Source organism: Ammodytes marinus (genome assembly GCF_949987685.1).
Source record: "Ammodytes marinus genome assembly, chromosome: 7".
Classification (NCBI taxonomy): Eukaryota; Metazoa; Chordata; class Actinopteri; order Uranoscopiformes; family Ammodytidae; genus Ammodytes; species Ammodytes marinus.
This window is the reverse complement of record NC_137211.1, coordinates 18,146,842-18,157,245: the sequence shown is the minus strand read 5'-3', so window position 1 is coordinate 18,157,245 and position 10,404 is coordinate 18,146,842. Positions and strand designations below refer to the sequence as shown.

At 38.6% G+C, this 10,404-nt stretch overlaps 1 protein-coding gene across 1 annotated transcript; it reads right to left on the bottom strand.

The window, feature by feature from the left end:
• On the bottom strand, positions 1-9,780 carry irf10 (interferon regulatory factor 10). The gene is made up of 8 exons (XM_080030312.1): positions 9,381-9,780; positions 6,628-6,823; positions 6,238-6,314; positions 2,220-2,277; positions 1,738-1,842; positions 1,244-1,630; positions 922-1,040; positions 1-525 (listed from the first exon to the last, which is right to left on the bottom strand). Exons 1-8 carry the CDS (start codon positions 9,549-9,551, stop codon positions 421-423), a joined length of 1,218 nt encoding a protein of 405 aa, XP_079886438.1. The 5' UTR covers positions 9,552-9,780; the 3' UTR covers positions 1-420.
• Positions 9,781-10,404: the final 624 nt, after the last annotated feature.

Genomic DNA, 10,404 nt, shown 5'->3' with positions numbered 1-10,404 from the left:
TTCTCTGCATGTTTTGTACAGTATGCCATAGTTTATACGTCATCTATCATTTAATGCACTTGATGAATATGAGGTAATTCAAATGCAGGGACATATTTTACACTAATGATATGTTTTTAGCATGTTAAGTTTGGGTAAACAAAATGTTTGCCAGTCTAGCTGCATGGTGGACAGGGGTAAAACAAAATCCATGCAATGTAAAAGTAAAATAAATTACTCTTGCTTTATGTATTGCAAAATTTGTCAAAAATGCAGCACCTTCATTGTTTTCTCAGTATATACAACTACATACATCTCCACTGATGATGCTCTGTATTGTTTGCTCTGCTCTTGGGATGTATATCATCATGATAACAGGGAAGCAACAAATCTTAAGTGAACCCACTTGTATAATTGTGTAGTGTAGCTTTCCTGTTCTTCCTACATCTTCTCTCCCTCTGTGTTGGAGGTGAGGCTCGTCCGCTTCTCCTCAATCTCACCCAAGTTGAACGTCTGCAGCAGATCCACTGCAAACAGGGGCACCACCTGGCCAGAAGGACATAGTACACAGTCAGTTTGCTTATGAGGACCTCTGCTGGTGTTTCAAAATATTACACTCTGACCGACGGCGAAGTATTCACATAGGAATGAATGAGGTCTCTGCTGCGGTAAATGAACATCAAACAATTGATATAGTGCATTTACAACATGTCATATAAATCACAAAGAACTTGTATGTCCACGTCGATAGCATTTAAGAAATATACATGGAGGATCAAACCTTTGACAGCAAACCACATTAACACTCTGTTTAGATTCCTCCAGTGACTAGATAGAAACTAGATAGTTTTACAGGGCAAATATACACTCAAACATTTTAATATGACACCTCATCTACAACCCAGATCTACAAATATGCAATCTGGATCCATTCTCACCCACCTGTGCCATTATCAGTTTCCTGGTTTTAGGAATGTTGGGGTCTGGATACTCCTCTCCGAAACAGAGCTCGATCTCGTAAGAAGGTGTAGGTCCCTTCCCCTGTAAGCAGCTCCGGAGCTCTGCACACACACATTTTAAATGGGAAAATTCAGAAGGCCTCTTTGGGTACAGCAATAACGTGACGTTCAATCTTTTTTCTCCCAAGTATTCCGAACAACAATAATATCAGCTAGATTTGTATGACCTAGGTAGCTAATGAATTCAGACTTTCAGTAGCTTTTATTGCATTTGTATGCTTGAAGTATGCATACACCTGCCTTACCATTGAGAAATGTGGGTATATCAAGCAGTTTGAAGGTTTTCTCTCGCTCTAGTTTGTTCGGTCGGTCAGTGTGTTGTGCCATGGGACCGTTCCAGTAAACCCTGCCCTGGCAGAAGCGCTTGATGAACAGCCCATCTGGGGCCAACCATATTAGCACACCCCTTTCCAGATGACAGAGTAGGCGGTTCATCGCTTCATCCATGCATGACGGCAGGGACACGGAGCCCGGGGAAGGGAAAGAGAGCCTCTGTGCCGTGCAGGTGCCGTAGATGCGTTCATTCCCCAAAGGGACCGAGCCCTGTAGGATGAAGCAGCCATCTGGGCTACTGGTGTTTACTGTCATCACCCTCTGGCCGTGGTACAACAACGTCACCTGCAGGCGAAAATCTACACCAAAATTCAACATGTGCTCCGGGGTCATACAGTGCAAAGAACCAGTGACGTGTTCAGTTGGTTTTTCTTGTTGTTGCAAATAATCCCATGAATATTCTTACCTGATATAGTCAGAGCGGGGCTGATGAAGTTTACATTAGCAGAGCCCTGATTTTGGGTTGTTTGTCCTGTGAGCTCACAATACATGTGCTCTCTCATCAGGAAATCTAAAACAGATACGGAGACATTATTCAATCAGTACCATAGGGTAGATTTTTTTTATTTATTTTTTTATAATAAGAATAATTCATCCCAACATGTACTTTGCATGTGTTGGCCCAGTGTGGGTTACTTGCTTGTATCAGGCCTTAGCCGTCTTAGCAGCCATAGAGAACAACTAAACCAAAACGATGTTAATGGACAAATGCTTTCAGGCTGTTTGGATAGCTGAAATGGGATCCAAATGAAAGGCCAATACAATAGAGTTTGTAAACTAATTGTATGGAAAATATACAGCATATGGCAGGATCTCTTCCTGGGGGCATGTGCCCTCCATAACCATGGAACCTATAAAACAGTATCAGTTTGTGTGCATAACCTTTACCTGTCAATGGTTTCCCTTCTTCTTTACTTGCTTGAAACGATTCCTTTTGATAATGAAGCTACACAAACAGAAACCAAAACGAGGAGAACATTAGCGCTTAGGTTTATAGCTGTTGAAGGATCAGCAGACAATAAGATAAGATCACATCAGTGTACACAGATTTTTCCCCACACTGCAAAAGCTGTAGCCTGGTGCTACCAGACCATCGTACTTAATTTCATTTAACTTTTTCAACACTTTTCACAGTGGAAATTCCTCGCCAGTCCCTCAGCGCAATTAAATGACCAATACATGGTTTAGACCACTATGTGTAGCATTTTAAAATGTCTGACTTCATTGACTATGGATTGTATCTATATAAAAAAAAAGACAATCCATTTTGATTTGGAAAGCTTTTTACTGGGATTTTAACACGTTATATAAACAGAATTAATACGGTTTGAATATGTTTTCCTTCCCTGATATTTTACCTGTTAACAGAATTTAATTTGCTTTATTGTATAATATTTTAATGCACAATACATGCTTTCTGGCTGTTGAACTTTGTCCCCAAACTTAAAGAACTCCAAAGTGTTTTGCTACAAGTTTGTTGTTTAGCCTTGAAGAAGCCTAATAAGATTTTGGCACATACAGAGGTATGACGCATTCATGTGCACAGTAGTTTCACTCCCCATATTCTGTTATCAGACATTGTATGAAGGATAACACCAGCTGAGATGAATTTCTGGGAATATCTACCTAATTAAAAACATTTCTGCTTTCGCCAGCAAAACGGGCTGGACACACAAACCGAGTGTATACGCCTACACATTTCACTACATATAATCTCTGTACACTGTTCATTCGATGTATTCAATCATGTAAGCCCATTTGTGATACATGTTGTCTGACCCTTGCATGCTGTTTGCAAGTAAATTCACCTGCTTCCAAGAAGGCCTGACTCAGTTTCAATTATTCAAACACTTGGGTAGTTTGATGAAATAATTCTAGTAACAAATGGTCCTTCGAGTAGCCGGATCCAACATCTTCTTCTCTGGACAAGAAGAGCCTGCACCGTGAAGACGGGGGAGTCCAAGATCTCTCGACAAAAGACCTCCAGTAAACAGAGCTACAAAAGAGGCTGTCTGCAGACTCTACTTGGACGGAGGAGGGGTGACGGAATCCAGAGCCAAAACTGAGCGAGTCGAGGCTTTCTTGAAATCAGGTGAATATAAACAGCTGATTTTGTTTTGTCCAGGAATTATGGTAGTTCCTTTGTTTTATGTATTAGGTAGATAAACTAGTTTATGAAGCAGTATTTCTCATGGTTTTACCGTAAGGGAGAATAACTGATCGTAGTGTTTGGGAAAATGCACTAAAGAGAAAAATATTTCAACCTGTAGTGTTTGGGGAGATGCACTAGAGACAAACCTATCTCAACCTGTAGTGTTTGGGGAGATGCACTAGAGACAAACCTATCTCAGCCTTTGGTGTTTGAGAATTTACACTGTCAAAAACAAAAGTCTCACGTACGTAATTAGATGATCATTAGTGTGGGGTCGAGGGTGGTCCCTTTATTCTGACAGATGTAGTTTGTTCCATTAAACTGAGAGTTCTTTGTAATTCGGGAAGGTTTTATGGAAACAAATTGATATCTGGCTGCTTGTTGTTACTTAGCCTGGGGATATAGTACTGCTCCAGGGAGTTAGTCTATGACAGGTTGTTTATTTGTTTTGTTTTGTTATGTTTGTCAATAGTCTACAACTGCAGAGTAGACTTATTAGTTTTGTTTAGAATACATCACATAGGGTGTTCTAGTTTTAAATTGGTGAATTTTGTTAATCAATTGGAGGGAATAGGGGTGTTCACCCTGTTTAAATAGATTACTGGGTAATTTGATATTAGATTTTACATTTTAAAAAATTTAATTACATAATATGGATAATGATAAGATAGACATTAGGGAAAAAAAAAAGGAGACTGGTGAAGAAAAGTCTCCTCTACCCCTTCCTGTGTCTCTTTCCATTGAGACCCAAAACCCCGGCTCCTCAGCTGCTCTTCTGCTGGCAGGTCCAGAGAATCAGATAAAGAACAGTAAAGAGAAAGGTGGTGGCCAAAGAGATGATAAGAGAATGTTGTTGAAAGTGTAAGAGGAAAAAGATTGTTTGGAACTGATTGTTTATGGATGTTATAAAGAAAGAAAAAGTATGTAGGGGAAGGGAGATAGAAGGTTTAGTAAGTGTGCATACAATTGTTATGCTGTTATGATGGGTTATAAAATGCTTGTCTCCTAAAGATGACCAGAGTTCTGACTAAATTGCTAAACGCTTTAAAGTTTAGAACTAAATATCTTGCCAATCCAAGACCCATAGTGAACCTTAAAGATTAAAGGTGCAGTCAATCATTTGAAGTTCCAGCATAAACTTACAAAAAAGCGTTCTTTTGTGTTCTTTTTATGAAAATGTTCACTGAAAAGACTTGTTCAATGCTTTTGATTTGAATTACAAGTTAAAGGGGATTTTTATGCTGAAAATATGATCATAATGTGTATTGTTGATATAAATTGATTCAAAAACTGGTTAACTGTAAAGACACCTATACTTAACCTACATGTTAACTTTTGTTATTTGAAGAACAAACTATAACACCATGTCAGATTTGGAGAAGTAGAGAGCTTCTCAGGAATGTGGTGTGTGTGTGATTCAGTCCCATGCAGAAAAGGGAGGGCCTGTCTCACTGACTGCCTGTGTGTGCTTGAATGCTGCCCAAACACAGACAACCATGTGGAAGAATGAAATCAAACCTATCCTAAAATGTTGTTGTGCGTTAATTGTGACATCTAAAGCAAGCAAAATGGATAGGATGATATTTTAGAAACAACCCTGGCAGAATGATGAGCATTTCTTTTGAGAACATGTTACTGCTCAAATTCATTCTGTTTCAGATGCAAGGAGAAGACGAAGCTGACCATGCTTCAATAAGGACAATTGGACACTGAGGAACAATCTGAATCGGTTATGGTAATATCCTACATAACCATTCCCCCAGTGACTGTGATATCAAGGACACTTTGCGTCAAAATGCCACAAAGGGACTTGTAGACCATCAAGACGACCTAGGTTCCTGTTCCCTGGCTTCTGCAAAAGACTGTCCTCTGAAACTGTACATAGACTGTTGCACCAGTACACACACTTGCATTTTCACAACTGTGATGTTGATGTACTTGATATTATTCTGCTTGACTGAAATATATTTACTCATATGCTTTGCCCTTTTGCTTTGAAGTGTTGCAAAAAGTTGCATTAAATATTATAAAAAGGGTGGAATGTTAACAGAATTTAATTTGCTTTATTGTATAATATTTTAATGCACAATACATGCTTTCTGGCTGTTGAACTTTGTCCCCAAACTTAAAGAACTCCAAAGTGTTTTGCTACAAGTTTGTTGTTTAGCCTTGAAGAAGCCTAATAAGATTTTGGCACATACAGAGGTATGACGCATTCATGTGCACAGTAGTTTCACTCCCCATATTCTGTTATCAGACATTGTATGAAGGATAACACCAGCTGAGATGAATTTCTGGGAATATCTACCTAATTAAAAACATTTCTGCTTTCGCCAGCAAAACGGGCTGGACACACAAACCGAGTGTATACGCCTACACATTTCACTACATATAATCTCTGTACACTGTTCATTCGATGTATTCAATCATGTAAGCCCATTTGTGATACATGTTGTCTGACCCTTGCATGCTGTTTGCAAGTAAATTCACCTGCTTCCAAGAAGGCCTGACTCAGTTTCAATTATTCAAACACTTGGGTAGTTTGATGAAATAATTCTAGTAACATTACCTATTTCTAAAATTCTATTTTTAATCCAATTGATAAGACACTGAATGAATTTGCAGTGTTCTTTTTACTGTAGTGCCCACTGTAAGACAATTGTGTCTACTGTATAATCAACTTTCAAGCATTCAGCACTTTCAGAGTTACATCTTGTCAAATTATATGTTATTGGCTTTATGTTTTTAGCTTACCTGTTTGTCCAGAAAACCGGGGTTCCTTGGAGACCTCTTAGCCTGTATGATCACTTGATCATTTGTTCTGGGAGACTCTGAGGAGAACAAGTGGGTAACAATATGAGAGCAAATAAAAGACCTAAATACTACCAACTTAGAAATAAGCTCAAAAAAGGCCAGTTAGTAATGTACAAAAGACTTGTATATTGGTGAAAAGCTCCTCAAAACATGTTCTCATTAAGTAAATACAGAATTTCATTCCTAGGTTTGTTTGATTAAAATGACATTTGTTCTTCCTTATTGTTGTGCAATTTTCTGAATAGTATAAGTGGATACCACAACTCAAAACAATCTATACAATGTATAAAACAATATGAAAGGAAAAGAAGATTTACTAATTTTTTTCACCTGCTAGCCTGGCTGACCCATTATCGTGATGGATAAGGTAGACTTTATATGGTTCTGTGATGTCTAGTTGGTTGCGTTCAGGGACCTCCTGGAAGTCTGTGCTCTTGTTGAGTGCACAGCGGAGACGGGTCTTCCACATGGTGGGGTCAGCTTTATCCCTTCCCTCCCTGTACTTGCCCTTGTACACAGCCCAGGCCTGGGTGTGAAGAGTGAAATATAAGACACTTATGCATAAACAAAAGAACTGGAAGAATAAACATGATTTAATGGAAGTAATGAACTACTCGTTAAATATATACATTTCAACAAATCCCTCCCTATTCTGTTGTGATTGATTGATTCGCAGTGTCATTGAATGTATCCCTCAAATAAATATTACTCTGTTATTGATTATGTTTAACAAAATATATCTGGAGCATTGTGAAAGCAGCAAAGTGAATGTGCACTATACTAATAATTTGTCATATTATTATTAATGAATGAATGCTTTATTTCCAACATCTACAGGTATAAATAATACAATAATTGCTCATAATAGCTAATCATTAAGAAAAATTGTCACCAGTCTGCATTAGAATTGCTAGTCTGATTGAATTATTACTGAATTACGTTTTCAGATTGTTCATAACATGCCCTCACAGAAGTGTCAATAAATCAAGTTCAGTGAGTTTATTCTATCAATAGGAAAGGAGTGTCAGGTTTAGTTCCAAATGCATAACACGCACTACAGCTTTTAGTGTTACATTTATAGTCACGTTCATATCAGTACTATAGTGAGTCATAGTTCTGTCATCTGTGGCCATGATGCCTTACACATAAAAACCATGGGGGTTGAATTGGATACTTATTTTCATCAAAGTTTCATGTTGAATTTACAAACCTAATATGTAACTATCCTTGTCATCACGGATGTTTTCCTTCAAATTGACCTAGTGTATCCAATCGGACCAGAAAGCTAAACTAGCATAACAGCGGCCTGGGATTATAACAGAACATAGTTTTACATGTATGAAGTCCAAAAACATGTATCCATAGTGACCAAGGCAGGAATTATGAAGGAGAGCTGCATAAAGAGTTGTGTGCAAAGTATATGGAGCTTCACCTTGCCGTACCACCCTTGAGGTACCAGGCAGTGTGAGACCATGTGTGAGACATTCCAACACACCTTGTAGGCTTATTCTTTATAGCATCCCACCTGATAGGAAAAGGAAATGGCCACAGTAACAACCTCAGATCCTCTTTGCGCACTACAGAAAATGCTTTCACCAGCTATTCTCTATATGATTTAATATACGGGCCTGGCAATGTAATGCTAACGCCATAGAGAACAACTTGGCGGCCCAAGGATCCGGCTCAAGTTTGGGTAGTATTAGATAAGGCTGAAGACCGAATATGAACATACTTAGGATCTGCTTAACGTAGGAATGGAAAACTCATCCCAAATAACCAATTTCCCCCTCGGGGATCAATAAAGTATTTCTAATTCTGATATAACCGACATGGCATACTGGCACCAGACCGCTACGTTTTCTGAAGGAACCATCCATTTGGAAGCAATCAAAAGCAGGATGTCCGGGACCATACAGTTTATGTTTGAGAGTGTGCACTGATTGGATGACAATGGAAGGGCTGACAAAATCTGACCAAGGAACAGAGCTGGGTCAGAGAAAAAGATTAATGGGACATTGTAGGAGTTCTCCCTTCTGTTGACACTCCTGACTCTCTTTCCCCTGAGCTGCACGGCTTGCTCCAAGGTAAGGGAAAGGACAGGTTACATGTACTGTAATAATGGTTAAAGGGATAGTTCATTTTTTCCGCGTTTGCACCGTTTCGTGTTGCCGTGAGAACAGGGCCTAAGTCTATTAGTTCTGCATTTTAGCATATAACCTATATCTGTAGTGTATCTGCAGCCAGAGGGAAGCAACATACATTGCATGGTGTGTAATATTTTTATTTTGAAGTTCTCTTTCTGTATTTTATTGCGTTTTTTTATTTTAAACAAAGACACTATTTAAGGAGCCAACCACAGTTTTCCTCAGACCAATTAAACAGTGAGCCTTTAACTACTCCGTTGAATGGGCCATTTGCTCCATAGTTTTCTGGTGGGGCTTTCTGCTGTGTCAAAGAGGAGTACGTTTTTCAGTAATTTTTATTTATTTACATTTGCCTAGCCTATAATTTGAGAAAATGTCCTCTTTTTACACATAACTCTACGCGAACCTGCCTTATATGCAGTCTATACAGTCTAGCCCCACATTGTTTATTTTTATTAGCTTGTTAGATTAATCATTTGATCTGTGTATTCACTGTAACATTCACTCCAAACCTCCTTTCTCCCTGTAAGCCTTATATTGAAACTCCCTTTATGCCACTCTGGTGAATGGAGACAAATCTTTTATTTGATGAATTATCTAAAATCTATAGTCTTGGTGTAGCAGTCTCTGTTACCAATGTATTATGGGTCTTATAAATATCCCCTCAGCATACAGTATATAGGGCAATTGTGAAATATATATATAATAGCCCATCTAAACATATATTTAACACAACGGGACATAGGCCTATTGGTTTTATAAGAAAGAACAGACATAAAATAGGTATGACAAATGAACAAATAAAAGCACAGAAACAGTGAATATAAAATAAGATCAGAGATAACATGGTAAATACAGAATAAATGTAACCACAAGTTATGGATTAAAAACGTTTCCACGTTAAATGTTTTAGATAATGAAACAGACTTAAGTATTGACCTTAAAGAGAGCTGCATCTTCCGTCTGCTTGTAGTCCTTCTTGGCTGCGTGCTTCCACGGGATCCTGAACATAGATTTGTTGTCATCTTCCCAGCACAGACCTTCATACGTTCCGCTCTCTATTTGAGCTATCAGCCACTCTTTCATGTGCATCTTAACTCCTGTGTCCATCTTCAACACGGCAGGTGTCTTAATGGATCAAAACTTCACTTTCAAATGTCAAGGTATTAAACATGTGCAAAGCGTCTCGAGCAGTAGGCTATCTATCTCGTCCCCCAAATACAACTATTTTATTCTGATGATTATCAATCCTTAAAATAATTTGAATCGCAATGTATGCAGCCTATTAATTTAAATTAAGTTGGGGGAAAAAAGTCATAGACAAACAAACTCGCCACAAACTTACATGCATAAATCCACTCTAAAATCTAGTGCGCTCATGAAGAGCGAAAGCGAAAGCTTAAGCACATTTGATACTTTCGGTTTCCTCTGCCTGCTCTGCTGTTACGAAAGTTTAATCATTTCCAAGTAAGGTGCAGCACGAGGGAGGGTGACAAATGAAAATGTCACTGATTACAAATCAGTTAAGGAATATATAGCCTACATGGAGTAACATGTACATACATACAAACATTTGAATAAAGGATACCTTCACCCTTTATTAGGCAAAGACTTGTAGGCTACAATCCTCAATACTGCTTAATAAATGTAAGTTATGTTTACCTAATTAGGAAATGGGTTCATGTGGGCAGCAGGACAGCACCATAGGCTACTGAACTGAGGAACGGCAGGAAAGGCGCGAGCGCTTTCACACAAACATAGGCTATACCCGCCCACACACATATCTATAGTCGAATCATAACGAAACGTTGATGTGAAAATGAAAGTATGTGGGTGTAAGTTTCTCTCTCTCTCTCTCTCTCTCTCTCTCTCTCTCTCTCTCTCTCTCTCTCTCTCTCTCTCTCTCTCTCTCTCTCTCCACCTTGCAGGCTTAATGTTGAATGAAGAAGTTCGTTTCTACAGG

Bases quoted from the DNA above. Each gene is read 5' to 3' on its own strand.
- irf10 (XM_080030312.1), bottom strand. From the start codon at position 9,551: ATGGACACAGGAGTTAAGATGCACATGAAAGAGTGGCTGATAGCTCAA. The intron at 6,824-9,380 runs GTCAATACTTAA...CTTCACACCCAG, and splicing joins AAGATGCAGCTCTCTTTAAG to GCCTGGGCTGTGTACAAGGG. The intron at 2,278-6,237 runs GTAAGCTAAAAA...CTGTTTGTGTAG, and splicing joins CCGGTTTTCTGGACAAACAG to CTTCATTATCAAAAGGAATC.